General features: G+C 39.0%; 6 protein-coding genes, 4 non-coding genes and 1 pseudogene across 15 annotated transcripts; 8 read left to right on the top strand and 3 right to left on the bottom strand.

Annotated features, from left to right (window-relative positions):
• The first annotated feature begins 373 nt into the window (after positions 1-373).
• On the top strand, positions 374-2,357 carry LOC104784700 (reticulon-like protein B5). The gene is made up of 4 exons (XM_010509756.3): positions 374-850; positions 1,121-1,301; positions 1,393-1,534; positions 1,790-2,357. Exons 1-4 carry the CDS (start codon positions 646-648, stop codon positions 2,030-2,032), a joined length of 771 nt encoding a protein of 256 aa, XP_010508058.1. The 5' UTR covers positions 374-645; the 3' UTR covers positions 2,033-2,357.
• On the bottom strand, positions 2,349-6,710 carry LOC104784699 (golgin candidate 4). Of its 3 annotated transcripts, none has more exons than XM_010509755.3 (15): positions 6,304-6,710; positions 6,069-6,167; positions 5,856-5,978; positions 5,584-5,712; positions 5,264-5,372; positions 5,127-5,191; positions 4,827-4,994; positions 4,617-4,730; positions 4,350-4,490; positions 3,892-4,188; positions 3,740-3,805; positions 3,445-3,647; positions 3,312-3,366; positions 2,859-3,056; positions 2,349-2,774 (listed from the first exon to the last, which is right to left on the bottom strand). In XM_010509755.3, exons 1-15 carry the CDS (start codon positions 6,526-6,528, stop codon positions 2,559-2,561), a joined length of 2,208 nt encoding a protein of 735 aa, XP_010508057.1. In that variant the 5' UTR covers positions 6,529-6,710; the 3' UTR covers positions 2,349-2,558. The 3 variants fall into 3 exon arrangements, with proteins under 3 accessions (XP_010508057.1, XP_087307878.1, XP_087307877.1); XM_087451752.1 differs by having other exon boundaries at positions 4,827-4,925; positions 5,143-5,191; positions 6,304-6,656; XM_087451751.1 differs by having other exon boundaries at positions 5,264-5,362; positions 6,304-6,656.
• A 664-nt stretch (positions 6,711-7,374) lies between these two features.
• On the top strand, positions 7,375-7,519 carry LOC147943129 (small nucleolar RNA snoR145). The gene has a single exon (XR_015558833.1). It is a non-coding gene; the product is annotated as a small nucleolar RNA snoR145 (small nucleolar RNA).
• Positions 7,520-7,568: 49 nt separating this feature from the next.
• Positions 7,569-7,709, top strand: LOC147943128 (small nucleolar RNA snoR135). The gene has a single exon (XR_015558813.1). It is a non-coding gene; the product is annotated as a small nucleolar RNA snoR135 (small nucleolar RNA).
• Positions 7,710-7,897: 188 nt separating this feature from the next.
• LOC147943127 (small nucleolar RNA snoR135) lies at positions 7,898-8,041 on the top strand. Its single transcript, XR_015558814.1, has one exon. It is a non-coding gene; the product is annotated as a small nucleolar RNA snoR135 (small nucleolar RNA).
• Positions 8,042-8,290: 249 nt separating this feature from the next.
• Positions 8,291-10,848, bottom strand: LOC104784698 (U11/U12 small nuclear ribonucleoprotein 59 kDa protein). Its single transcript, XM_010509754.2, has 9 exons — positions 10,623-10,848; positions 10,147-10,446; positions 9,692-10,022; positions 9,522-9,605; positions 9,368-9,433; positions 9,157-9,229; positions 8,749-9,065; positions 8,630-8,670; positions 8,291-8,537 (listed from the first exon to the last, which is right to left on the bottom strand). The coding sequence occupies exons 2-9, from the start codon at positions 10,299-10,301 to the stop codon at positions 8,444-8,446; spliced, it is 1,161 nt and encodes a 386-aa protein (XP_010508056.1). The 5' UTR covers positions 10,302-10,446; positions 10,623-10,848; the 3' UTR covers positions 8,291-8,443.
• A 293-nt stretch (positions 10,849-11,141) lies between these two features.
• LOC104784696 (delta(8)-fatty-acid desaturase 2 pseudogene) lies at positions 11,142-12,658 on the top strand (annotated as a pseudogene). The gene has a single exon (XR_015558117.1). The product of XR_015558117.1 is annotated as a delta(8)-fatty-acid desaturase 2 pseudogene (transcript).
• A 758-nt stretch (positions 12,659-13,416) lies between these two features.
• Positions 13,417-14,372, top strand: LOC104784695 (uncharacterized). The gene is made up of 2 exons (XR_015558118.1): positions 13,417-13,730; positions 13,866-14,372. It is a non-coding gene; the product is annotated as an uncharacterized LOC104784695 (transcript).
• Positions 14,373-15,569: 1,197 nt separating this feature from the next.
• On the top strand, positions 15,570-18,118 carry LOC104784693 (protein ABIL1). 2 transcript variants are annotated; one of them, XM_010509749.3, is made up of 9 exons: positions 15,570-15,972; positions 16,410-16,492; positions 16,581-16,731; positions 16,813-16,912; positions 16,998-17,090; positions 17,183-17,267; positions 17,345-17,397; positions 17,498-17,604; positions 17,757-18,118. In XM_010509749.3, the coding sequence occupies exons 1-9, from the start codon at positions 15,880-15,882 to the stop codon at positions 17,910-17,912; spliced, it is 921 nt and encodes a 306-aa protein (XP_010508051.1). In that variant the 5' UTR covers positions 15,570-15,879; the 3' UTR covers positions 17,913-18,118. The 2 variants fall into 2 exon arrangements, with proteins under 2 accessions (XP_010508051.1, XP_010508052.1); XM_010509750.3 differs by having other exon boundaries at positions 15,577-15,972; positions 17,219-17,267.
• LOC104784694 (uncharacterized) lies at positions 18,087-20,121 on the bottom strand. 2 transcript variants are annotated; one of them, XM_010509751.3, is made up of 10 exons: positions 19,982-20,121; positions 19,607-19,823; positions 19,456-19,515; positions 19,260-19,365; positions 19,085-19,127; positions 18,930-19,002; positions 18,761-18,848; positions 18,575-18,631; positions 18,403-18,481; positions 18,087-18,302 (listed from the first exon to the last, which is right to left on the bottom strand). In XM_010509751.3, the coding sequence occupies exons 2-10, from the start codon at positions 19,675-19,677 to the stop codon at positions 18,289-18,291; spliced, it is 591 nt and encodes a 196-aa protein (XP_010508053.1). In that variant the 5' UTR covers positions 19,678-19,823; positions 19,982-20,121; the 3' UTR covers positions 18,087-18,288. The 2 variants fall into 2 exon arrangements, with proteins under 2 accessions (XP_010508053.1, XP_087307875.1); XM_087451749.1 differs by lacking the exons at positions 18,087-18,302; positions 18,403-18,481; positions 19,982-20,121 and having other exon boundaries at positions 18,527-18,631.
• A 34-nt stretch (positions 20,122-20,155) lies between these two features.
• Positions 20,156-24,105, top strand: LOC104793595 (BAG family molecular chaperone regulator 6-like). The gene is made up of 3 exons (XM_087451748.1): positions 20,156-20,305; positions 20,506-22,493; positions 22,624-24,105. The coding sequence occupies exons 2-3, from the start codon at positions 20,541-20,543 to the stop codon at positions 23,878-23,880; spliced, it is 3,210 nt and encodes a 1,069-aa protein (XP_087307874.1). The 5' UTR covers positions 20,156-20,305; positions 20,506-20,540; the 3' UTR covers positions 23,881-24,105.
• The last annotated feature ends 735 nt before the right edge of the window (positions 24,106-24,840 follow it).

The following is a 24,840-nucleotide window of genomic DNA, read 5'->3' as shown; positions in this document are numbered from 1 at the left end:
ATGTCTTTGTAATCAAGTAATTAACCTCGCTTTGATTTCAATTTATTATCTTTCTAACCGCTAAGTTTACAAAAAGATGAATGTTATATAGACTTTATACTATCAAAAAAAAAAAAAAAACTTTGTAGACTTTTACAAATCATCGGGACCCCCTTACCCATGAATTTTCTTAAAGTCTTAAACATTCGACCTAGACCGAAGCCGCTTACTGAAAGAGAGAGTTACGTCATCAGCCCTTTTTTAATTAAATGCTTCATCATAAAGAGGATTAAATTTGAGCCGTCGATTTCGCGATAAAATGTCAGACACGTGTCGTAAATCGAACCGTAGTGTCGGTTACTTTAATGGAAAGGTATGACCAGCCTTCCTCTTTGGTTGGTTGCCTACACGTCTCGAGGCTCTCTGCTTCTCCGTCAAATAACGTCCGTTTGCTTCTTTCATTAATGGGTTTAATGAATACGAACGCCGTTAACGAACCATCATCACACGTTCGGATGGTACCGAACCTCAGGCTCGTGGTTATAATAAATCCTCTTTGTAATAAAAAACCTATTTTTTCGCCCCCTCACTGCTTTGTTTGCTTATTTCCTCCCTCTCCTTCACACGATTTTGGATTTTCTTTGTTGAGAATTTTTTGAAAAATCAATGGCGGAAGAAATTGAGAAATCTGTGCCGGCGGAGGAACCTTCTCTGATGGAGAAGATCTCTGAGAAGATTCACCATCACGATTCGTCTTCATCGTCTGAATCCGAATACGAGAAACCGGATTCGCCTTCGGCTGTCAAGGCTAAGATCTATCGTATGTTTGGTAGAGAGAAGCCTGTTCATAAGGTTCTTGGTGGTGGAAAGCGTAAGCCTTTTTAATCTAAATCTCATATATTTTCATTTATTGATGCTTGATCTGTTCAATGAGGGTCTAATTACTCGTTTAAGATTTGGTTTTACATATCTTGTTCTTGTAAGATTTGTTTCCTCTGAATGATTTGGGCATTCAAAATTAAGACTTGAACTTTGTTATGAAACCAATGAATTGGCTTTATTATGTTTTTGACTTCTGATTTGTATGCTTCTCTCTCTTATGTCGTTGGCCTTATGTCTCAATGAATCTTCTTCTTTGCAGCTGCTGATGTGTTCTTGTGGAGGGATAAAAAGCTGTCAGCTGCTGTTCTTGGTGTTGCCACTGCTATTTGGGTTCTGTTCGAGCTTGTTGAGTATCATTTGTTGAGTCTTTTGTGTCACATTTCCATACTCGCTCTTGGTGGCCTCTTTTTATGGTCCAATGCTCACACATTTATCAACAAGTAAGACTCAGACCGTTGATCATGTTTAAGCCTCGATGTCTGTTGTTTGTCTTGTTTTAATGGTCTTAAAACCTTTTTTTCATATTTGCAGGACTCCACCTCAAATTCCTGAAGTCCATGTTCCCGAGGACGCTTTCCTTGTGATTGCTTCTTCTTTGAGAAACGAACTTAACCAAGCTTTCGTTATCCTACGAAGCATTGCTTTAGGAAGGGACCTGAAAAAATTCCTCATGGTATGCTCAATCTTTGTTGCTGACGTTTAGACTTCAGTTTAACAATATAGAAAATGGTAGAGTTCGTGTAGGAATCAGTTTCATCCTAAGTTTCCAACTCTCATCTGTTGAACGTTGTTTATTCACTGCGTAAACAGTACATATCACTAGTCTTTTAATGCAACAATGTGTGAGAATAGGATGCATGCCGTAGCCTGTAAGAACCTGCAAGTTAATCATTGTTCCTGAATCTGATGACGAGCTTTCTTATGTCAGGTTGTTGTTGGTCTATGGATCATCTCAGTGGTGGGCAACTGGTGCAATTTCTTGACTTTGGTCTACATCTGCTTCGTGATATTGCACACAGTGCCAATGCTGTACGAGAAACACGAAGACAAGGTTGACCCATTGGCAGAGAAAGCAATGAAGGAGTTGCAGAAACAATATGTGGTGTTTGATGAGAAGGTCCTTTCTAAGATTCCCGTTGCTTCTCTCAAGGCAAAGGCAAAGTTGGGTTAAAGAGATTACGTCTATGTTTTTTTCTGGTTTTAAGTTTTTGATCATGTGGAATTGGTGGTCACTTGCAGAGTTTTGCCGCTAATGGCCCAAATGTCCGTCCCTTTATAGTTTTATCAAACTTTTGACTACAATTGTTTTTCTTCTTCTTCCAATACTATATTTTTCCTGCTATCAATGGAGGATTCTTGAGTTCATGAAACGTGAGACAATGTTTCGTTTTGGACAGCCCCATTTATAAAAATATGTCATTATTTTGTTGCTAAAAAAGTAATGAATTATTTTGTAGGAGTTACATGACAGGTGAAAATAAAAGCAATTAACAATATAAATGGTATATTATACAGTACATCATAAAAAAACAGCTTCAGAATTTCTTTTTGTTTTTAATTCTCCAAATCAATGGTATAGAAAAAGAATTAATGGAATATAGTGTGAGAGAGAGATAATTACAACACAAGACGCAAGATATTCGGATAATCGGATTCTTACAAAACGTGTATAAGAAGAGTATATATACCAAACTGGGTCAAGTGAGTAATCTGGAGAGCCTGTGATTACTATCCGATGATGTAAGAGGCACCGTTGAAAACTCCGAATCAGTTTGCTCATAAAGTGGCCTCTGCGTAGTAGTAGTAGTATTAGTAGCCTTCTTTTGCTCTTTGTTTGCTGCATCCTCTGCTTCTCTTCTCTCTCGCTCTTCCGCGTCTTTAAGTAGAAAATCAACCCACATCTCTGCAAAAGACTGAGAGCCAACAAAAGAGACAAATAGATCAAGCAAATGATTTCATTCAATTGAGACGCTATTTCTTTGTGAAGCCACTGGTACCTGATTATCTGAAGCTATATTAGGATGCGACTCTGGTGAACCGCCGCCACCACCTCCTAAGATGCCACCGACTAACCGACCAGGTAATCCCAGTACGCCTCTAACTACACCTTTACCCGCGGCTCCTTGTTGTGCTAATCCTATTCGCTGTTTGTCTTCCTCTGAGAATCCAAGCATCCGAACCATTAGGTCCAAGACCTACTCAGAAACATTCAGATGAGATACATATTAGCTCAATGTTATTTGCATAAGCTTTACATGTTAAAAGTCATAATAAAGTGTTTTCCTCTATAATTATTAGCTTAAGGCTCTTTTATAAACTGTAATCGTTAAAGATTTGGTTTGAAACAATCGAAGCCTTCTTCTACTGCCTCTTCAAAGTTGTGATATAACTTGTCTGAGAGGCTAAGTAAAACAAAATGGATCATTGAATTATAATTTCACAAATCTTACCTCTCTGCTGTGATTTCTTTGGAAGTACGTAACCAGCAACTTAATAACAATACGCCTGAAGGAACAATATGAGAAGATGATCAGAATCTGAAGAAACATGGAATAACATGTAAAATAAACGTTACTGGCCCACCTATCAACGAGAAAATCTGAGTCCACGGACATTCTGTTGAGCCTAGTCATGCTCTGCTCAAGAACACGCCTTACTTTTGCATTGTCTTCTTCAACCTTGCTTACTCTGTTTTTCCATTCTGCTGCAATAGTTTCAGCGTGCAACAGCTTCGATGTCACTTCCTCCTTTTCTTTCTTTGATGACTCTAACCGTTCATTAACATCCTTAAGAAACAGAAAAATGGCATAAACCAGAATCCATATGACATATCATATATAGTTGACAACTTGACAAAACAAAGGATTAGAAATTTTACGTTCAGACGAGCCAAGAGTTTCATTGCCTCTTCTTTAGCCACTACAAGCTCTCGTTCAAAATGTTCCTAGAACATTTAAGAATTGAAATACATAAATGAATCAAGGTTACATCTAATAGAAGGGGAAACAAAATTTCATAATAAATACAAACCTTAGCTTCAATTTCAGCATAGTACTGGCCAAGAGCAGTTTGAAGATTTAAAAGTTCCACATTTTTGGAATCTATTGTTCTCAAACAATTCGCAAGCTTTTGATTTAAGTCTTCAATTATACCCTTTGATTTCCGGATTTCATGGTCGTTGCTCGACTTGATTTCCTCCTGAGTAGCCATTGCCTGCCTAAGAGCTTTTTCTAAACCTAGTATCTGAGACCTTTGATATTCATTGGTCTGGCGGAGTTCTTCAATCAGTCTACTATCTTCATCCATTTTCTCAGACTCCTCAGTTTCCTGTAAGCATAAACCAAGAAAACTATTATAGAATTTTGTTCGCAGATATCAAGAGAACACTGTCAAAGACTCAAAAGTATAATTCACTACACATCTTAAAAGTTATAGTTATAGGATAATCAATAAACTTTGCAAGTAAGAAATTAGCTTAGGATAATAACCTTCTCTAACAGGTGTTGTTTAAGCCGTTTCAGTTCTTGCCTTGCCTTATCCTTCTCTCTTCGTGCTTCCTCCAACTCCTTTTCAAGCCTCTGCAAAGATTTCTCCATATCTTCTTTCCCAGGAAAGCTTCCAGACTTCTCCTAATTATACATGAAGAAAAGTAGAAGGGACAATAAATGCTTGCTCCACACTTGAATCTCGTATAAAAACTATGTTTCTTATGGTTAAAGGACCAATTGAACAAAAAAAAAATAGCATTAAAGAACCTTGTCCAAACTACTATGATGTCTACTAAGTGCTTCTGTGCCCTCTGGGGAGAGTTTCCTAGTTGTTGACCTCTGGCTTGCTTCCAAAGCAGCCTCTAATTCACTTCGTTTCAACTACACAACAGAAAAATGTAGATTAGTATCAGAGTCTGAAGCTCAGAGGAAAACTAAAAATGAAACATTCCTTGTTAAGATTGCACAACAATGCACCTTAAGCTCATTATTTTCCTTCTCCAGAGCTTTGTTAACCTCTTTTAGATTTTCTATGGAAATGCCAACAGCCTGCTGCTCCCGACCACTCAACTTCATCTGCAATTGTTTGATTTCAGCCAATTTTGCATCCAATTCACTACGTAGTTTGTTGCTCTCCATGAGCGTCTGCATACAGTTGGAATAAATGTCTACTCATCAATCAGATTACAAAACTGTAATGTAACAATGGTGATACCTAAGTAAACGAAAAAAATTGTAACCTCAGAGACTGGAATAATGTTAGATGAAAATACTTACTTTTTCTTTATCTAACCTCAGAGACTGGAGTTGCTCCTTGAAAGATTGATTCTGTTTCTGCCCCTCTGATGAAAGCAAGGTGAGTGAGACTAAATAAGAAGTAAAGAAACAATCAAGCAACGAGTGGTGCTATATACCCTGTAGTGAAATCTGAAGAATTGCTGATTTTTCTCGCTCTTTCTCAAGTTCTCTAGCCTGGGCAGATGCCATCAACCTGGTTCTCTCTTCAAGCATATCTGCAAACTCCTAAAAGGCATTCATATTGTCGCTTAGAGTTCCGCGTTCAGCAAAAAGCAAACACCAGATTAATTTATAGCACAAGATATATCTAAGTAAAATTTTTGAAGAAGTCATTTTGAAACTCTGATACATCAATACATCAGAATACATGTATCTAACAAAGAAAACAATGCAAATCTTTATCTTAATAACATGGCAAATTATACGATAGAAATACCTTTTCATTTTTATGCGACTCGGAATCGTTCCCGTTTTGTTTGGAGGCAATACCATTGTACATTTGGTTTCGACTTTTCCAATTTGTCGGGGACTTCTGTGACCTGTTGGGTGAATTATCACTGTTTCCCTGCAGAAGACAATTAGTTAGTCTAATGTAAGAAATCGTGAGAAGCATCACTTACACATCATATACAATCTATTACACATCATTTAAGCAAACAACTAACAATGGTATATATGGAGATACTGCAAAGTATAGAGCATATCTACCTTGATAGCATTATTGTTTGATGCCCTGGAAAGATCCATTCTAGACTCTTTGAGAGCGGCATTAGTTGAAGTCAAATTCTGTTTCAACGAGCCATTCTCCTGATTCAATCTGGATATCTGATCCTGTAACCATGTTGCCTTCTGTGTGAGTAAAGAGCAACGAAACCAATGTATGTGCAAGACTCTTGACAAAAAACCATGTACATTCATTACCTCTTTTTCTTTTAAAAGAGCCGCATAATTTACAGAAAGAGCTTTGATTTCTGCTTCTGATTCTTGAAGCTTGTTGATCTCTGCTTTATACCTCTCAATCTACCAAAAAATAATAAACAATTCTCAGAGTATTAAGTTAACACACAAAAACCCAACTAAGACTTATACAGTCATTTAAATAAAGCAACACTCCAGAAGAAGATGATTCAAGAATGAGCAAGAACAAGACCAATACCTCATGATTAACAGGCGTTTCGACACCATTGGCCATCGGAGACCTCGACACCGACCTCGAGTACCTAAATCCGTTAGAATTCCTCCGATCAGAGCCCAATAAATCAGCGCCGGCGGCGCCATTGGTGGACCCATAAATGGTGAGATCTTCGTCGTCTTCGTCGTCGTGGACATCGAGGGCGATCTTGTTCAAATTCTCCTTAATATTGGCAATCGAACTCCACATAGCTCAAACTCCCCCGGACACAGATTCCTCCTTACTCCGAGAATTTATCAAAGAGACAAGAATCTTCTTCTGTAAGATCAAATATTATCGCTCAGGTGTGTAGATCCGATTTAAACAAAAACGTAATTGGGATTTTTTCAGCAGAGCATATAATTTTCATGATTTCAGTTGGCGGGTCAACTAATCAGACGGGTCGGGTCATTAGTCATTTATTAAATTCACAATTCAGGCCCAATATAGTAATGGGCCTTTAGTATATCATAACGGGCCTTTATTATTATCATTCCAATTCTAACGGCTACGATATAATCGCATTAACCCTAATACATGGCTCTATATAAATTGACCTAAAGATTACTTCATCTTCCACAGCCTCTCATCTAGGGTTCTTCTATAGTTTAGCAGCAGTCATCTTCTACGATTTAGCTTATCTGTCTGATTCGTTTTTTTCTCTAAATTTAGATTTTGATTTGATTTTATGTGTCTATGGATGCTATGATGAGTTAATATCGGAAATTTGAAACAGATCGTGTGGGCGTAACTCGTCTCACGAGATGATGTCCGATTACATTATGGTTCGTATTCGCTGAGCATCGTTATCGCAATGTTATTATTATAGGAGTAGTTTTATAGGTGTAAACGAAGGACCTATGGGTGAAACGCTTTTTAAATCAATGCGTATTCAAGCCAAGTTTACCTTCGGAAATATGTATCGAGGATTGGTGGATTTATTCCGAGATCTGTGAGTTTCAATTCCGGACTTCGGTGTTTCATCCCTTTATGGATTTAGTTTTCGATTAAATTAATTCTGATTTTTTGGTTTATATATTGTGAATTGTTGTGTAAAAGCGAAGGACCCAGCAGGGAAGCGAGTATACTCATGAAATGAGGCTTCTCTAACAATTTATTTAACCTTCGTAGATTGAGTTTTCCTTGAACTCTTTGATGATCTGTCTTTTGTTGGATTGTCTTGTGTTCTTGGTGTATAGTTTGGTCTGAAATTTCAGTTTTTTCGTGTGTGTGTGTGTGTGTGGAAGTAAGAAGCAGAGATTGTGTGTATCGGCTTAGTGCGATCTAATGCGCTTTGTACGAAAGATTTCTCTGCAAGATCCATTTGGGGCAGATGGGCAGTTGTGATTCATTGTCAATTGAATAGCTCAACAATCATCTTCCCCACATTTAACTTCAATCAATTCTATCAATCGAGGCCTATGTTAATTGACCAGTACAATCAGTTGACCAGTTGTGAGCTATGAACGGACGAAGGGACTTGGTAGTATCATCTCAAATTGAGAGTTTAGTGTATTGTTAATAGAATTTGAATAAATGTAATTTTGTTAACAAAAACATGTTATATAAGCTAATTCGAAAAGCAAAGATATGTGTGTATCGGTTTAGTGTGTTCGAATGCACTTTTCACGAAAGATTTCTTTGCAACATCAATTTGGGGCAGATGGGCAGTTGTGATTCATCGTCTATTGGATAGCTCAACAATCACATCTTCCCCACATCGTCTATTGGTTCAGTCCCTTCTACTTGCACCATAATAATCTAAACATCAGTGTAATTGGATTAGCAACTTTTATCAAAATAAATGGCCTTGACCTAATGTTCTCTGAGGACCTTTTTGATGTGACCATTTTTTTGTTAAATCTTCTTTGACTCTTTGAGAACCGTTTTGATGTTTGGCAATGGGATATACAGATATTGTTCGGAGAACTCAATAATAATATTGTACGAAATTCTAGTGACATGTGACGTATTTTTGTTATATGTGAACCTGAGTAATATTTATTGCCACGTTATGAAATCTTGAGAAATCAAGAGTAAGCTAACTATAAACAGAAACAATACAATGGAACTGAAGACCAAAATATTGCTCTAAGATCTGTTTCTCCTAGAATCCGAACAGCAACTAACTAAGATCACTCTTGGGAGTATTAACAAGACATGAAGCCCAAATCTCATTAGCTGGTGGCGATGGCTGAACCCAGTGGCCAGGAATCCGGCTGTATATAGACATCAAAACCTTTTCTTAAGAGCCAAACATCAAAAATTCAAAATCTTGGGTAAATTATGATATATTGTTTTGGTAAGTTACCTTCCTCCGTGACTCAGATATGCATCCCATTCTCTTCTGATCTGTATTTTTAAACCATCAGCTGAATCACTTCTTTAAACCATCAGCTAAAAGAGATGGGGAATTCAAATAAAACCCACCTCAATAAGTCTACCCATGTCAAAATTGCTTCCGTAGTAGTAGTGATAGAACTCGACTGGTAAATTCGAAATATTCTCGCAACCATTTCCAAGAGCTTCCATTGTCTTTTCACAAGTAGCTGCCACTGTATTGCTTTCTTTATCTGTTGTGTCTTTGCTGATTTTGTTACTGGTAGTGAGAGTAGTGTCCTCCTCAGAGGCAATGACATTCTCTTCGGTCTCTGTGTTGGTTAGGGACTGAACTTGGTTTTCCTCTTGCTCTACTGCAGCACGAACACTCTCGAAAAACTTGTCATCTTCTTCGGGAAGGAAATGCCCTGCATAGTGTTCATATATAACCCGATTACTTTAAGTCAGACGCTGGTCTCAGAACACACATTGTACTACTTCTTCAGATTATTGACATACCTTGCTTCTTTAGTTTTTCAATTCTTAGGGAACGTAACTCTTGCATTTCCTCAACAATTAGAGCTAGTTCAAGCTGAAACATCATAACCATGAGTTTGTTTGATATATAAAATCACTGGAAAAAAACACTCAAAGATGAACAAGAATTTATATGAAAACCTATCTCCAGTCCCCATATAATGTTATCTGAAATGGCTTTAAGAAGTCTGACCTCGGGTTCTAGTCTCCTTCGCTCTCGTCTTGCCTTGACCTTCTCAATTGCCTTCATCTCGTCGACCTGAAAACAGATAGACCTTGTCAGAGATACCAAATGAGGAACATTTATTAATGCTAATCCCACTTATAATTCGAGACAGTGATATTACCTTTCTATTTGCCATGTCCTTGGCCATTTCCTTTTCTCTCCATTCATCCGCCTCTCTATCAGCTTGTTTAAATCTTTCAGGCTCCTGAAACAAACAGTATAATTAAGATGATGAAGATAATATCTCAAATACTGCAACACTGGCTAAATAGAGAGCATAGAGAAACCCACCTTAGCACGCATTTCTGCAACACACCGTCTCTTTCGTTTCTTCCACAGTTTGTTCCTATTCGATTTCTTCAATTTGCAAGTCAGTCTTACTGCTGCAGATTTCTCTTCCCATGGAGTATTCTCATCAACAACAAATCTAAAAGGCTCAAGCTGTGCTCTTAAAGTAGACATCAAAGAGTTAGCAGCTTCCACTGAAAGTATCTCTTGCTGTCCCAAATTCATCTTCATAGCCTCTAGATATCTCAAACACTCTACTCCTGAACCTTGTTCTACAACTTCCATTGAACCTTTCGTATCTTTGATCACCCTCAACGCTTCTAGTTCCTTCTCCCTATACATATACCAACAGTGAAGTAGATGAAACTTCCAAAAATCCTAAGTAGATGAAAACTCCAACACTCAAATCGATTCACTATCACAGAATAATACAATTTTGAGTGACCATTGTTACTTACATTGATTTAGCCAGGTTAAGCGTATCTTGGAGTTGTTTAAGCTGATCGGTTATGTTCTTTGTATTCCAAAACACACCACAACGAGGCGGGTCCGGAGGTAACATCGGAGCCCATTGGAACGGAGGATTTGTGGGGTGGAAATTCGCCGGATTCATCTCGGAGACTCTCTACCAGAAACCCCCCAAATTCAGCTATTATCGTGAGACTTACAGTACAGGGAAAATACGGAGGAGGAGACTTCGGCGAGATCCGACGCCGGCAAAAGCAAAAGCAGAGCGTGCGAGGTTGAGATACTTGGGCCTTAAAAATTGATACAGTTAGGCCCATTTTGAAAATATATAAGCCCATTAAGGTTTTGATTTTGAATCCGTCAAAAAGTTCGTTGAATCACAAACATCTGTTGTTGTTACAGTTGAGAAGTGATAACCAGACAAAATTAAAGTTGTTTAGATTTCTTCTAGTAATAAAAAACTTACGTTACCATTTTTTCTGATTTTGGGATTTGATTCTCTGTCGTTAAGACGACTTTGAGTTTTGAGGATACTTAAGATTCTTTTTCTTTTTTTTTGCCGGTGGATAAGTTTCTTTCGAGTCAATCAGTATAAGAAATTTGGTAGAGACACCAACTAATGAACAGAACAGAACAGACTGACAAAAACACATGTATGACAACTTTATTGCATCTCTGTCAACAGAGTTTTTCTGCAATAAAACAATTCCATTAATAGAGTTTAACGTAACGGGTTAAAGATTTAAAATCGGTTCTAAAAATAAAAACACAAGAAAAGACTCCAACACCGATTCCCAAAACAGTAAACAAACCAACAAAAAATCAGAATAAAAGGAAGAAGAAAAAAAAGAAGAAGAAGAGATCGAACCGATTCAAAAGCCGTGAAATAACGAATCCAGATAGATAGAGAAAGGTTTTGCATTTGCAACCTTTCTCTAATTGGGTTCTCTTTTTTTTTGGATTTTGAAGGATTTTAATTTAGACAATGGCGGATCAAACGAAGAAGAGATACGTTACAACCGAGGATCTGAAGAAACACAACCAACCTGGAGATCTATGGATTTCGATCCAAGGCAAAGTCTACGACGTTTCCAAATGGGTCAAAACTCACCCCGGAGGCGAAGCAGCGATTCTCAATCTCGCCGGCCAAGACGTAACCGACGCGTTCATCGCTTACCATCCAGGAACCGCATGGCACCACCTCGAGAAGCTTCACAACGGTTACCACGTGAAAGACTTCCACGTGTCCGACGTCTCACGTGACTACCGCCGTTTAGCCGCAGACTTCTCCAAACGCGGCCTCTTCGACAAAAAAGGTCACGTGACTCTCTACACCCTCACGTGCGTCGGGGTAATGCTCGCGGCGGTTCTCTACGGCGTTGTGGTGTGTACCAGCGTCTGGGCTCACCTCGTCTCCGCCGTCTTGCTCGGTCTCCTCTGGATCCAGAGCGCTTACGTCGGCCACGATTCAGGTCACTACAACGTGACGTCAACCAAACCATGCAACAAACTGGTCCAGCTCCTCTCCGGAAACTGCCTCACCGGGATCTCAATCGCGTGGTGGAAATGGACGCACAACGCTCACCACATGGCTTGTAACAGCCTTGACCACGATCCGGATCTACAACACATCCCGATCTTCGCCGTCTCTTCCAAATTCTTTAACTCGATGACGTCACGTTTCTACGGCAGGGAACTAACCTTCGATCCTCTAGCTCGTTTCTTGATAAGCTACCAGCACTGGACGTTTTACCCAGTCATGTGCGTCGGAAGGATCAACCTCTTCATCCAAACGTTCCTGTTACTATTCTCGAAACGCCACGTCCCAGATCGAGCCATGAACATCGCAGGGATTATGGTTTTCTGGACTTGGTTTCCTCTCTTGGTCTCGTTCCTACCGAACTGGCAAGAGAGGTTCGTCTTCGTATTCGTGAGTTTCGCTGTCACGGCGATTCAACACGTTCAGTTCTGTTTAAACCATTTCGCAGCTGATGTTTATACCGGTCCACCAAACGGAAACGATTGGTTCGAGAAACAAACCGCTGGTACGCTTGACATTTCGTGTAGGTCGTATATGGATTGGTTCTTTGGTGGGTTGCAGTTTCAGCTGGAGCATCATTTGTTCCCTCGGCTTCCTCGTTGCCATCTCCGGACGGTATCGCCTGTGGTTAAGGAGCTATGTAAGAAGCATGATCTTCCGTATAGGAGTCTTTCGTGGTGGGAGGCTAATGTGTGGACGATTAGGACTCTTAAGAATGCAGCGATTCAAGCTAGGGATGTGACTAATCCTGTGTTGAAGAACTTGCTTTGGGAAGCTGTGAATACTCATGGCTAAAAACAAAATTTCTGATTTTAACAGATCGGTTTGATTCGGTTTTTTGTTGGTATTTATTATTTAATCTCGTTTGTGGAGTTCTTTTTTATTAGTTTGAACTGTTTAGGTGTAAACTCTACCATGATTAAGAGAAAATACATAAATGTATTATTTTTATTTTGTACTCACATTATCACTTCTATGGCTCCTTGATGACATGTGCTATATTTTTGGGAAGTTCTAAGCAAAGCAAAGCATGGTACATGAACATTGGTTATGCCCACAAATGCGTACTTGTTCTACGTAGTAGTGTAGTACGTACAAGACGGATTGTGCGGGTCTAAAACAGATGTGACATGACAAAGTAAACCCACCGGAAAAAAATGGAGCTTTCCAACCAAATTGTTTGAGTTCACGTCAATGTAAACTATGTAAAGGTTCGTAATTTCGTCGTGTACTCAAACTAAACATTTCAATCCGTGTCACAAAAACTTCGCACTAATCATATGTTCGAGTTTATGATTCTCTACAGCTAAGTGGTCTTTTAAAAAATTTAACTATTTGTTTTGTAATCAACAGTTTATAATAATTAGTACAATTTCCAATAATGGGCTTTAGTTAGGCACCTGAAGCTGAAGGCCCCTAACCATAAATGGATCGTCATATAATTTCAAGAATGTGGAAACAAGACATATAACAAAGTTTCAACGGTCATGATCGTTGACGATGACAAGTCCTGGAATCGTTATCCATGCGGAACTAAAAATTATCCTCAAGAGAATTTTGCTGACCTATCCTCGCGTCTCGTCTCGTCTTCTCTCTGAATCCCAAAGGAAGCCCAGCAGCATATTCCTCTGCAAAATACCTTTCTCAATCCCTTTTATTGTTGGAGTAGAGTATCGTAAAACAACGATTGCCCTAGTTTAAATTTCTCCAGTCTCCTCCGATGGCATTCCTTGTTCGTTCGCCGGAGATTCCTACCGTCTCGGCGAGAATCAATTCGAGCTTAAGTCCTTCGATTACGAGGAGTAGTAAGGTCAAGGTTAAGGTTTCCGCGATTGACACTAGAGACTTGTCTCGTGTTAAGAATCAGAAATCGAGTTTGTTCGGCAAATTCTCAGCTCCTGTGAAAGAAGATTGCGAAATTACCAAACAAGAAGATAAACAGAGTTACTATGTCAACATGGGTCACGCCGTTCGTAGTATCAGAGAAGAGTTCCCTTTGTTGTTCTACAAAGAGCCCAATTTTGACATTTACAGGTTTGATGATGATTCTTGATTAGAGTCATGCTTGTATCATTAATTTGATGTGTTCTTGATTTAGCTTTTCTTGGTTAGATTTCTTAGTGAAGGCTCTGTTTGATTAGCTTAGTCTCTTGTTTAATCTTGCCACAGGGATGATATTGTGTTCAGAGACCCTATGAACACATTCATGGGAATTGATAACTACAAATCTATATTCTCTGCGTTACGTTTTTATGGAAGGATCTTCTTCAAAGCACTCTGTGTCGATATTGTTAGTGTTTGGCAACCCACAGAGAACATTCTGATGATACGATGGACTGTTCACGGAATTCCTCGTGGTCCGTGGGAGACTCGTGGTCGATTCGATGGGACTTCAGAGTATAAGTTCGATAAGAGTGGCAAAATTTATGAGCATAAAGTCGATAACATCGCCATTAACTCGCCTCCCAAGTTTCAAATGCTCACCGTTCAAGAGCTTGTTGAAGCCATTAGCTGCCCTTCGACTCCCAAGCCGACCTACTTTGAGTTCGGAGACTGATTTACCATCATCATCTGAAACATACTAGTGTTGTGTATAGGTAGAGTGGGTACGGTGTGTGTAATATAGATGAAGAAGCAACGATATAAACCCAATAACATGAATACGTTTATTAAACCTTTTTATGTCTATAATCAAGAAAAGCTTATATACATGTTGGAAAATAAACATAACAACATAGCATGATACATAAATTAAGAAGCACATAAATTAATAACCATTTACAAACCAGCTGTATCCCTTTGTTCATCACTGTGTCTCTCTTGTCTAGAGTAGCTGTGATGTACTAAAGGGTTAGCTATTGTTAAGAGTTTAGTAATACATACGATAAGTTGCTTCCGCCTAACTCCATAACACTAGTTCAATCTCCATCCTTTGCAATGTCTACTTGTAAAACACATGATCTATAGTCTCCACAGTCTCAGATTCATAGCCAGTTTCCCATTTGGTGGTATCACAGAGAATATCCATCACATAATCTGTCAAAGAGTCTTGAGGCAACCTGATACAAGCCATCAAGATACTAGCTATAACTAAAACATGGATCAGCTTTATTATCCATCTCAAACAAAGTCCCAGCAAAGCAACCAATGATCAAGTTATAGATTAGTACTACTACATCACCTCATATTTTTATTCGAATAGTTTACATAACAGAAAAATTGGCACAAATCCACAAACTAGAAGTTCTGGTCAGTGGTCATTGTCGCATGTATTAATTCACCTGAATCATTGAAACTTGAAAGCAGCAGATCAGATAGAAAAAGAAAAAAAAAATGATTTCTGAGCTGAGAGGTATATATAAAATTTGGGGCCAATGATATTTGCCCAGTAAAAACAATGATGATGACCCATGGGCCAAGCACGTGCAGGTCCGTTTACGACAGCTAATCCACACACGTGTGGATCTTAAGGATGCGAAGCTGGCTTTGATGCTGAGCGTATGTTTTGTTTTTCAAAAATCCATTGCCGTTGACCGGTCTTTTGTAAGGCTATTTCCGTCATTTACCTTCTCCCCCTAGATCCCACCGTTGAGTTACTTATTAAATGCCTCTGCGTGCATAACAACCGCAATTAAAGCAGCAAATACAAGACATGTGAATTTCTTACCTGTCTGTCGAGTAGAGTATTTTTAATGTACACTCGACAAATATATTTATTTTTATCCAATTAATTATGCTGTTATTAATTGTTGTTATTAATTAACAACCAATCCAGTTTTTTTGTTTTAAATTAAATAGCTTTGAAAATGAAACGGAAATTACAAACTAGATTTTAATTTTATTTAAAAAACATAGTGCGTCTTTCCCGAAGTCGTTTTCTACAGTAATAATTTTATTCTATCTTTTTTTTAATTAACTCTCAAAGCAAAAACAAATTTGAGTCCTTGGAAATTTGGAATCGCTTCTACTTCACTCACCGTCTTCTTATTCTCTTCTCTCTCTCTCTCTCTCTCTTTCTTTCTCTGTCAAGTTAGCTTAGCCGTCTCACCAGAAAGCTAAACCTTACATCACTACTCAATCCCCAACAAACATTGTTACAGTAATCCCAATACACACAAATTATTCATTCCCTTTGATCCCACAAAGTTTTTAAGAAAAGGGACGAAGAACAAAAAAAAGCTAAATGGAAACGGAGATATCGGGAACGGATAATTCGACAATGACCTTCGACGATGTCTCCATGGAACGCAGCAAGAGCTTCGTTAAGGCATTGCAGGTTCCTTATTCCTCCTTCTCTATATGCTTTTGAGTAATTAGATTCTACGATAAATTAAACAGCTACGATCACAATAACTTGGTTTGGTTGAACCCAGATCCATGATCTCGTTCTAGACTATACACGTATTTGTAGTCCTTGGTATAAAAAAATAAACTAAAGTCTTTGTTGTTGGCTGTAAATTTGTTTAGATTAATAATGGGACCAAGTTAATAATTGTCGGTTAGTGTATCACTGTTTCTTCAAGATTTGCATCTGGGGTCAGTATTAGTTCTTGGGTTTATTAAGACAATACCTTGACTTATGATTTGTTTTTTTTTAATAGCTTTTGTGATCCAGAGTTTTTTACCTGGAGACGACGACTATACAAAGAAACTTCTGATTTGTTTTGGCTTACACTGTTATTTAATTTACTCTTTTTACCTTTTATGTAACAGGAGCTCAAGAACTTGAGGCCTCAGCTTTACTCAGCTGCTGATTACTGTGAAAAATCTTACCTACATAGCGAACAGAAGCAAATGTAACCATCTTTGAATTCTACTACTTATATAGATTTGTCTGATTTTGTTCTTCATATTTTCTCATCTCATTACCTTTTTTTTTGTTAGGGTATTGGACAATTTGAAGGACTACACTGTCAAGGCTCTTGTTAATGCTGTTGATCACCTTGGAACTGTTGCTTCCAAGCTTACTGATCTATTTGATCAGCAAAATTCAGACATTTCAACTATGGTGTTGAGAGCTTCTTGTGTTAGCCAGGTATGCTAGCAACACACTTCTTTATTGATCTTATTTATCTTTTGTAAACATTCTCTCCCTTAAGGTTTTTTGTATCATCAGCAACTGCTTACATGCCGGACATATATCGACAAAGAAGGTCTTAGACAGCAACAGCTATTAGCAGTTATCCCATTGCATCACAAGCATTACATTCTACCCAGTAAGTGTTTTTCTTGCCTGTTGTCAAGATTCTGCTAATTGTTATTGAAATCTGAATCCTCTGTTTTCTCTGGATTTTGTTATAGATTCTGTTAACAAGCGGGTACACTTTAGTCCTCTCAGACGAACTGACACAAGACAGAATCATTACCAAGCTATATCCCGTCTCCAACCTTCAGGTGACATGTCCTCCTCCTCTTTGAGCTTATTAGTTTTAAATAAGTAGTCAAATATCAAACAGTTTTAGTAATGCTTGGTTTCACTCACTTAGATGCCCCTGCATCGAAATCACTCTCCTGGCATTTAGGCTCAGAGACCAAGTCTACCCTAAAAGGAACATCCACAGTTGCACCAAGGTGAGCCCACAAAGGCCTTACTACTGTTTCTCGCGTTCTTGATAACTAGACACAACTAATACTTATTTATTGTGCAGCTCCAAAGATTCAAAAGCTTTCACAAAAACATCTGGAGTTTTCCATCTAATAGGTACGAGAAACAGGGACTTGAAGAAGAATCAAACATAGCATTTCTTCTAATATAACTCATGATCCAGTGAGATTGATGATATACATTGAAACTCATGCAGGTGATGAAGAAAACATTATAAACAAGAAGCCTTTGGCTGGTTCTCAGGTCTCAGGTGTTCCTGCAGTATCCACCGTCACAAAGCAGGCATACGGTGTTGCCCATAAGGTAAATCTTAAGGGTTTGCAATTATACATAGAACAAATGTTGCATGTATCAAGTAGTTAATTGGCTTAATTCGGCAACAGATTAAATTAAAAGAGCTGTATTAAATGAGATACGTCTATGATTTTGATAAGACAAGTTTGTGGTTTCCTCAGGATTTGGAGGTTCCCAAACTATTGGCAGCACACAAGTCACTTGAAAACAACCAACGACGTGAGATCATTCAAGCTCCTGTCCGGACAAAGAGTGTTCTTTCCGCGTTCTTCGTCAAACAGAAAACACCAAAGCTCAAAGCTGGCTATGTCTCGTGAAAACACCAACTCTTTGTACTGATCACGGAAACTTCAATCTTATTATATCACGTTTCTTTTTTTTTTTATCTTGATAACATGTTGATTTTCATGTAATTATCTTAATCACCAGTTCACTACATCAACGTAACAAGTCCAGCAATTGGTCTGTCGTTAACAAAACTGTGTAATCGATTTAAGCATAATAAAGATTTCTATAAAGTTAATCAAGCTTGTATCAAATTAACAACAGATAAGCCAACACTGAGAACAAAAATGGCTTAAGATCTCTTAACACAACACAGCGTTTCCAAATCTTTGGACACATAGCTTAAATCAATACTACTAACTCACGCTTCAGAGCTTCCTGGAATCCATAAACGTCTCTATTCAATCATCACTGTCTTGGAGCTGCACCAAAAAAAACAGCCAAAGGTTACAAATGCTATAATTCACATAGGCTAATACCAAAGTACAGGAGATTCAGATGTCCCAGGCGGAATAAACATACCTCCACCAAGTGTAGCTTCAGGTAACTTCTCGATTGAGTACTTGCGTTGTGTCACATACATGATCGGCACACCAGGAATCTGCAAACGAACAAAAATTGAAGTTAATAATATATCCGAAAGAGTTCAGCCATGGACATAAACAAAAGCACTGATACAATAGACTATCTTTACCTTTCGAATCCTTCGCTTTAAATCTCTATCACATGTAGCCACTATGAAGCACTTATGCTGTACGTTGTAAGAAAAGAATATCACACAAACATACAAAAAAATAGAAAGAACAATGAGACTAGAACATCGCACATCCTTACAGAGTCTTATATACAAAGTTCAACACGCCAGGAACGAAGCATTTACCTGAGTAACTCTGTCAACAAGACAGTCATCAGCATATGTCCCTTTGTGTACACAAGGTAATCTTTCAAAGCGAGGATCTTTCGCAATCCTACCAAATATTACAGTAACCAATAAGTAACCTATGGTGAAAATACTACTGAAACTAGGCCCTTCTTTAAGAAGTGTTTACCTTAGAGCTACACGATACTTCTGACCTAACTTCTCTAACTCAGCCATGACGCAGTCCGTGATACAAGGAGTGCCTTAAAACCAGAAACAATAAAAGGTTAACGAGAGAGACAAAACTGCATACCTATAAAACCAATCAAAGTATAAGTAACTCACAGTTTGCGTACAGACAGTCTCTCATTCCCTTCTCAAGATCGATCTATAGATACCAAAAGAACCACAATGAGAATCCAATCAGGTCCACAAAGACAATAACTCTGTAAAGATCGTTCTTTTTTTATATAATAAAGAATCTGTTCATAGCTCTGTGGTAGAGAAATACAATACCGACCTTATTCTGGATAGAGAAGTTGATGAAGTTAGTATCAACCAAAACCCGGTAAGGAGGAACCAAAGTAGCGTTGTAAGAAAAGAATAGCCCAGCAGGAACACTCGGACTGATCCAAAATCAAAGCCAAAATCAAAACTTGAAGGAACCCCAATAAATTACAACTTGGCAACGAAAAGGGGTAAGTAAGTAAGCTTACACGTTTCTCGGAAGCTCCGTGAGGTCTTTCTTGTTTGGATTCAGAACCTCTTCCTTGTAACTGAAGAAAGAAAAACAAAACATCATTAATAAATTCTTATTACAAAAAAAAGGGATAAAAATTGAAGGAAGAAGAAATCGTTGTTACTCACTGCTTCAAAGCTTTGTGTGTAATCAGCTTCTTCATGACAGCAAACTTTTGAGCTTTCTTTGCCCTTCCCATATTTGAATCAAAAGAGTAACAAAAAAACCCTAGAACGAAGCAGAGAGAACAGGAAGCTGAATAGGGTGATGCGAGGTCGAGTCGGCGGAGGCGGAGCGGGTTACGAATTGTTTCAGAAAGAAGGTCTCAGAGAACGGAGGCCGGCACTGAAGATAAACACAATTTTACATATTTAACCCTCAACATTCGACCCAAATATAAGCCCGATCAAAATGGGCCTAATTTAAATGGCCCATTATTGTGACCCACTAAACTAAGTAATAGTCCACTAAACTAAGTAATGTAGTTCAGAAACATATCTTACTTATATGATGACTCTCTCTCACGTGTTTGTTCTGAAGAAACGAAGAGAAATTTCCAGAATTTTCAAAGTGGGGTTGATGCGAGAATGATCTGGAGAGCAGAAGAAGAAATACCTATTCCCTCCAAATGTTCTTCGTCTTTCTATAAATCAAGATATGTCTTTAGATTTTTCACTATCCATAGAAGAAAAAAACAAAGTACTGCAATCGGAAAAAAAAAATCAAAGAAGAAACCTCCAATTTTGGTTTGGGGGAGGCAGAGACTGAGTCATCATCAGAATTTGTGAATCTAATTGGTGGATCTTTTATCCGTTTTAATCTGTAAGGTTCGTCTCTTTCCCTTTTGATTCATATTTTAAGAACTGGTGCTATATATTATCCTGAAAGATTCGATTTAGTGTTAGTGAATTGGGGTAGATTTGAGAGATTTGGTGTTTGGTCCATGTTACGATTTGATTCCATCTGGAGCTGTTAGTTAGCCAATGGTATGCTTCTAACTAATTTCTCGGTTGGGTATTTGCTGCAGTTGTACCGGAATTGGTTTGCTGGACTTGATTGACAATGATGCCTGTGTACATGGACTCATCACACCCATGTCAAATGAGACCACAAGGATACTTTTATCAAGGGTTTGGGAATAGCTCTCAGCATATGTCAATGGATGCTCCACCACCTTGTTATGGAAGCTGCGTTCACGGCAACTTTCCTGCATACAACAACGCTTACTGGCCTCCTTGTTATCCCGCACAAGTACCGTATCATCAATGCTGCATGAACCATTCCGGGTTCCATCCTCATCACGGGGCTTACGCTCCTCCTTGTTACCTTCATCCACCATTTCCAGTTGGTTATCAACAAGCGTGGTATGATCCTGACAAGGATGTGCCTGGGAAGCCAGTTGGTTATCACTGTGGAAAATGTTCTCCCCAGAAGAATGGCAGTGGCGTTGTGATCGAAGAGCATGAGCCCGAGATTGATAAAGGAAACCAAGGAGAAGCCGCACTTCCAGTTCGCTCTACCAACTGCCCTTACCCAATTATATGGATTCCTCATGAGTATGCTAGGAATCAAGAGCATGGAAACTCTCTTGGGTCAGGGAATCATAACCAGCCTCCTGCTGAGGTTAAAGCTCCTGAGAATATGACGATACAGAAAAAATTCCCTAAGTCTTGGAATGGTTGTTTTCCATTTGACGAGAGCGCCATGAAGTCCTTGGTACCGAATCAAGACGGGAAAAAGGTGCGGCAGAATGGGAAAACCGTTGAACTCCCATTTGATATCAGCAAGTTGAGATCTTTATTGCAGGGTCAAGATATAAAGGAAGCGCAGATCCAGAAGAACAAAGAAGAGTCGGGACAGCTTCAGTATCCTACTTCTTGGATTCCATCTCGTGGGAAACTGGATGATGTCGATGCTTCTGAGAGTAGTAATGAAGACATGAAAAATATGCAGAATGGGAAAACTGTGAAGTGCCCATTTGATATGAGCAAGTTGAATTCCTTATTTCAGGGTCAAGATGTGAAGGAAGGGCAGACCCAGAAGAACAAGGAAGAACCTGGACAGCTTCCTTATCATAAATTTTGGATACCATCTTATGGGAAATGGGAAGATGTTGAAGCTTCTGAGAGTAAGGACAGTGGTAATAAAGGGGTTAACCCCTCTGATCACCATGGAAATGAAGGTCAGACAAACCAAAAAGAAGGCGGAGAAGGGAACTTTGAGAGCAATGTTCTCTCAGATGCGGAGGAGAAGAGTTCTGTAAGAAATATCCCAGTGCAGAACTATCTACAGGAACCAAGAAATATCCCCGTGAAACTATCAGAAAGCCATCTACCAAAACCAACAGAGCCGACCAAAACGATTGCGAAGAATGAGCCAGTTAAGAACACAGAAAAAAAGCAGTCGTTGTCGTCCCCAAAAGCATCCAGGTTGCCTCCGGTTTGTCTGCGCGTTGACCCGTTGCCGAAGAAAAGAAACGGTGGTTCCAAATCACTAAGTCCTCCTAAACAGAAGGAAGAATCTATAACGTCAGAGGAGACTAAGGACATATCCTCACTGCGCTCGAAGAAGGCTGAATCAATGACTGTTCCTGAAGCTTGTAATGTGAAATGTGAAGACGCAAACAAAGAATTGAAGATGCCTGAGGGAAGCGTACATGCAATAGGAACAGAAGAAGAAATAGTTGAGAGCAATCCTAATTTGCAAGAAAGATCAAACTGTGAGATTGTTAAACCTTGTCAAACTAAGGAGAATAAAGAACAGCCTCCAAAGAAGACCTTCACACAAGAAGAAGCTGCTAGAATTATCCAAACTAGGTACCGCGGATATGATGTGAGAAGATGGGAGCCAATTAAGAAATTGAAGGAGATAGCCACTATTCGCGAGCAGATGGGTGATGTTAAAAATCGTATTCAGGCGCTTGAAGTTTCTACTGATCAGCACATTGAAGAGAAGGAGATTGTAGTTCTAGGAGAAATGGTGATGAACCTTCTATTAAAAGTGGATGCTGTCCAGGTAATGCATGAAAGACTAATAATTTTCTTTTGGGTTAGGGATTATATTGGCAGGACGAAATAGTTCTCAAGAATGTACTGTTGTGTAAAATTGCTGCTGACGTTTTGTGATACTTATGTTTATCCTGCAGGGCTTGCATCCCAGTATAAGAGACTACAGAAAATCTTTGGCCCGAGAGCTCTCTGGCATTCAAGAGAAGCTTGACTCTGTGAAAAGTAGCAGCGACATTGTGAAGAAAGAGGTTGTAAACGAACAATTGTTAATTAACTCTCAGCCATGTGACTCTTCAATGAACTTGGAGCACTCCCAGCTCGCAGAGGAGAACAAAATGGTATCTGACTCGAATACAGAGAAGGTTCATGTTCTGTCTCCCGTTGATCATTCTATGAGCGTCTTGTATAGAACAGATGAGCAACCGAATGATGAAGCAGAAGAGGGATCTGGATTGTTTGAAACCTTGGCAACGGATCCTAAGCAAACTACTGAAACTGAGGCGGCTGCTTCCTCGACTCCCATCCCAGAGAAAATGGGAGAGGGTGATATAGTTCTACCGGTTAATCCATTGTTAGCTGATGGAAATCGAATGACACTTACCAATGTCGAGGAAAACAAACCCGTGGTGGAGAGTTTAGAAGAGCCACTAAAAGAATTGCCACAAGTGGTGGAAGAGACTCATGGAACAAGCTCTACACAGGACCCAGATATTGCTAGCGAAGCCTCTGAAGCCGAGGCCAAGGAATCAGAGAAAGAAGACAGAAAGGAAGATAATGATACGGTATTGCCTCCAGAGAAAGATGTCGAACTCTCAGAGCTACCTGTTGGAGTGATTGACGATGAAACGCAGCTTCTTTCACAAGATTCATCATCATATACACATGAAACGCAAGTGACTGCAGTGGAACCTGAAAGAGCGAGCCATGAGGAGAATGACGGTTACCACTTGCCGGATAACTCCAAAGGCATAGGCCAAGAGACTTCTGAGCCACAAGATGAAATACAACAGTCTCCTAAGACAGAAGTCATTGTGAGAGAAGAGTCTCCAGAGACAGGAGTTGTTGTGGGAGAAGAGTCTCAAGAAACGGAAGTCGTTGTAAAAGACCAGCCTCAGCCTCTAGAGACAGGGGTCGTTAAAGAACAGTCTCCGGAAACAGAAGCTGCCGAACATGAGCTATCAGAAGAAACCAAAAGGCTGATGGAGGAGAACAAGCGATTCAAGGAAACGATGGAGACGTTGGTTAAGGCAGGCAGAGAACAACTTGAAGTCATATCGAAATTAACCGGTCGGATCAAAAGCCTTGAGAAGAAACTGTCACGTAAAAAGAAGACACAGATTCGACGTCGTGCGACCAAACCAATGTCCGCAAGTTCGATCGATGCCGTACTGTAACAACAAGAAACCTTGATATGTCTCAATTTCTCATGTTGTATCCATCTCCATCCGAGAAAGAGAAAGTATAGGAAAGGTGAAAAATTGCCACACGAGAGTCGATCTCTATCTTCTACTGATATTTTTTTGTTTCTTAAGGCCCGTTATATTTTAGGCCTATACAGTAATGGGCCTATTACACATATCAGATGTTCATATTGTTAATTTATCTTTTATCTTTCGCCATTACTGTTAATTTATTTTCTTACGACGATACTACATGTCAAAATTTGAGATAGGTTCAAAAGATTAAGTGAGGTGCATCATCTACACTATACACTACACACATGATTGTGAATTATGAGTAATGAGAATGGGTTTTAAATTTTATACCAAAGTTGGACCACAAAGTAGAAATTTAATTTTTTTGCTTTTTCAAATATGTACAAGGAGGAAGACAATGAGTACGTGTGGTTCGTGCGGACATAGTCATCCTTTTCATGCCATAACTCACTCTTCGTTTTCTTCTTTCTCATCGTCACGTTAGGTTGTCTATTAGCCGCCAAATATTCATCTCTTGTGGTCCCGATTTCACGTCCAAACGCCATTTACACTTCTCTCCATAATCTCTCTCTTATGTATTCTTATGTGCTTTTTTCTCATTACAACAACTAATGTTCTTCCCAACATGTGCAGTGCAAGAGAAATATATATGAAGTAATGATCTAATCTCATTCTCACCTAATCTATGGTTGAATAAAAAGTGAGTGGTGTCAGTGTTGGTCATAATAAGCCTTGCAGTAGTTGTAGACTAGCATTGAATGGACCAGGAATCTTTCAAGCATGGTTGTTGCTGATACGAATGATTTAATATTTAATTCCTTTAATTAACTCCTCATTTAACCTCATAATGACTCTATTAGCCTACTCTCAATCCCCAAATTTACTAGGATAAGTAAACTAATTCACCCACTTGCACAT

Source organism: Camelina sativa, chromosome 5 (genome assembly GCF_030686135.1).
Source record: "Camelina sativa cultivar CO46 ecotype springtype chromosome 5, ASM3068613v1".
Classification (NCBI taxonomy): Eukaryota; Viridiplantae; Streptophyta; class Magnoliopsida; order Brassicales; family Brassicaceae; genus Camelina; species Camelina sativa.
Note: the sequence above shows the minus strand (reverse complement) of the source record. Positions and strands in the feature narration are given on the sequence as shown.

What these genes read in the sequence shown, in the direction of transcription:
- LOC104784700 (XM_010509756.3), top strand. Translation starts at nt 646, where the DNA reads ATGGCGGAAGAAATTGAGAAATCTGTGCCGGCGGAGGAACCTTCTCTG. An exon ending in GGTTCTTGGTGGTGGAAAGC is followed by an intron (nt 851 to 1,120) that starts GTAAGCCTTTTT and finishes TCTTCTTTGCAG; the next exon opens with CTGCTGATGTGTTCTTGTGG. An exon ending in GCTCACACATTTATCAACAA is followed by an intron (nt 1,302 to 1,392) that starts GTAAGACTCAGA and finishes TCATATTTGCAG; the next exon opens with GACTCCACCTCAAATTCCTG.
- LOC104784699 (XM_010509755.3), bottom strand. Translation starts at nt 6,528, where the DNA reads ATGTGGAGTTCGATTGCCAATATTAAGGAGAATTTGAACAAGATCGCC. An exon ending in AAACGCCTGTTAATCATGAG is followed by an intron (nt 6,168 to 6,303) that starts GTATTGGTCTTG and finishes ATTTTTTGGTAG; the next exon opens with ATTGAGAGGTATAAAGCAGA. An exon ending in CAAACAATAATGCTATCAAG is followed by an intron (nt 5,713 to 5,855) that starts GTAGATATGCTC and finishes TGTCTTCTGCAG; the next exon opens with GGAAACAGTGATAATTCACC.
- LOC104784698 (XM_010509754.2), bottom strand. Translation starts at nt 10,301, where the DNA reads ATGAATCCGGCGAATTTCCACCCCACAAATCCTCCGTTCCAATGGGCT. An exon ending in TTGCAGAAATGCGTGCTAAG is followed by an intron (nt 9,606 to 9,691) that starts GTGGGTTTCTCT and finishes TGTTTGTTTCAG; the next exon opens with GAGCCTGAAAGATTTAAACA. An exon ending in GAAGGAGACTAGAACCCGAG is followed by an intron (nt 9,230 to 9,367) that starts GTCAGACTTCTT and finishes ATGATGTTTCAG; the next exon opens with CTTGAACTAGCTCTAATTGT.
- LOC104784693 (XM_010509749.3), top strand. Translation starts at nt 15,880, where the DNA reads ATGGAAACGGAGATATCGGGAACGGATAATTCGACAATGACCTTCGAC. An exon ending in CAAGCATTACATTCTACCCA is followed by an intron (nt 16,913 to 16,997) that starts GTAAGTGTTTTT and finishes ATTTTGTTATAG; the next exon opens with ATTCTGTTAACAAGCGGGTA. An exon ending in TGGAGTTTTCCATCTAATAG is followed by an intron (nt 17,398 to 17,497) that starts GTACGAGAAACA and finishes AAACTCATGCAG; the next exon opens with GTGATGAAGAAAACATTATA.
- LOC104784694 (XM_010509751.3), bottom strand. Translation starts at nt 19,677, where the DNA reads ATGGGAAGGGCAAAGAAAGCTCAAAAGTTTGCTGTCATGAAGAAGCTG. An exon ending in ACTTCTCTATCCAGAATAAG is followed by an intron (nt 19,128 to 19,259) that starts GTCGGTATTGTA and finishes TGGTATCTATAG; the next exon opens with ATCGATCTTGAGAAGGGAAT. An exon ending in AAGTATCGTGTAGCTCTAAG is followed by an intron (nt 18,849 to 18,929) that starts GTAAACACTTCT and finishes AATATTTGGTAG; the next exon opens with GATTGCGAAAGATCCTCGCT.
- LOC104793595 (XM_087451748.1), top strand. Translation starts at nt 20,541, where the DNA reads ATGATGCCTGTGTACATGGACTCATCACACCCATGTCAAATGAGACCA. An exon ending in TAAAAGTGGATGCTGTCCAG is followed by an intron (nt 22,494 to 22,623) that starts GTAATGCATGAA and finishes TTTATCCTGCAG; the next exon opens with GGCTTGCATCCCAGTATAAG.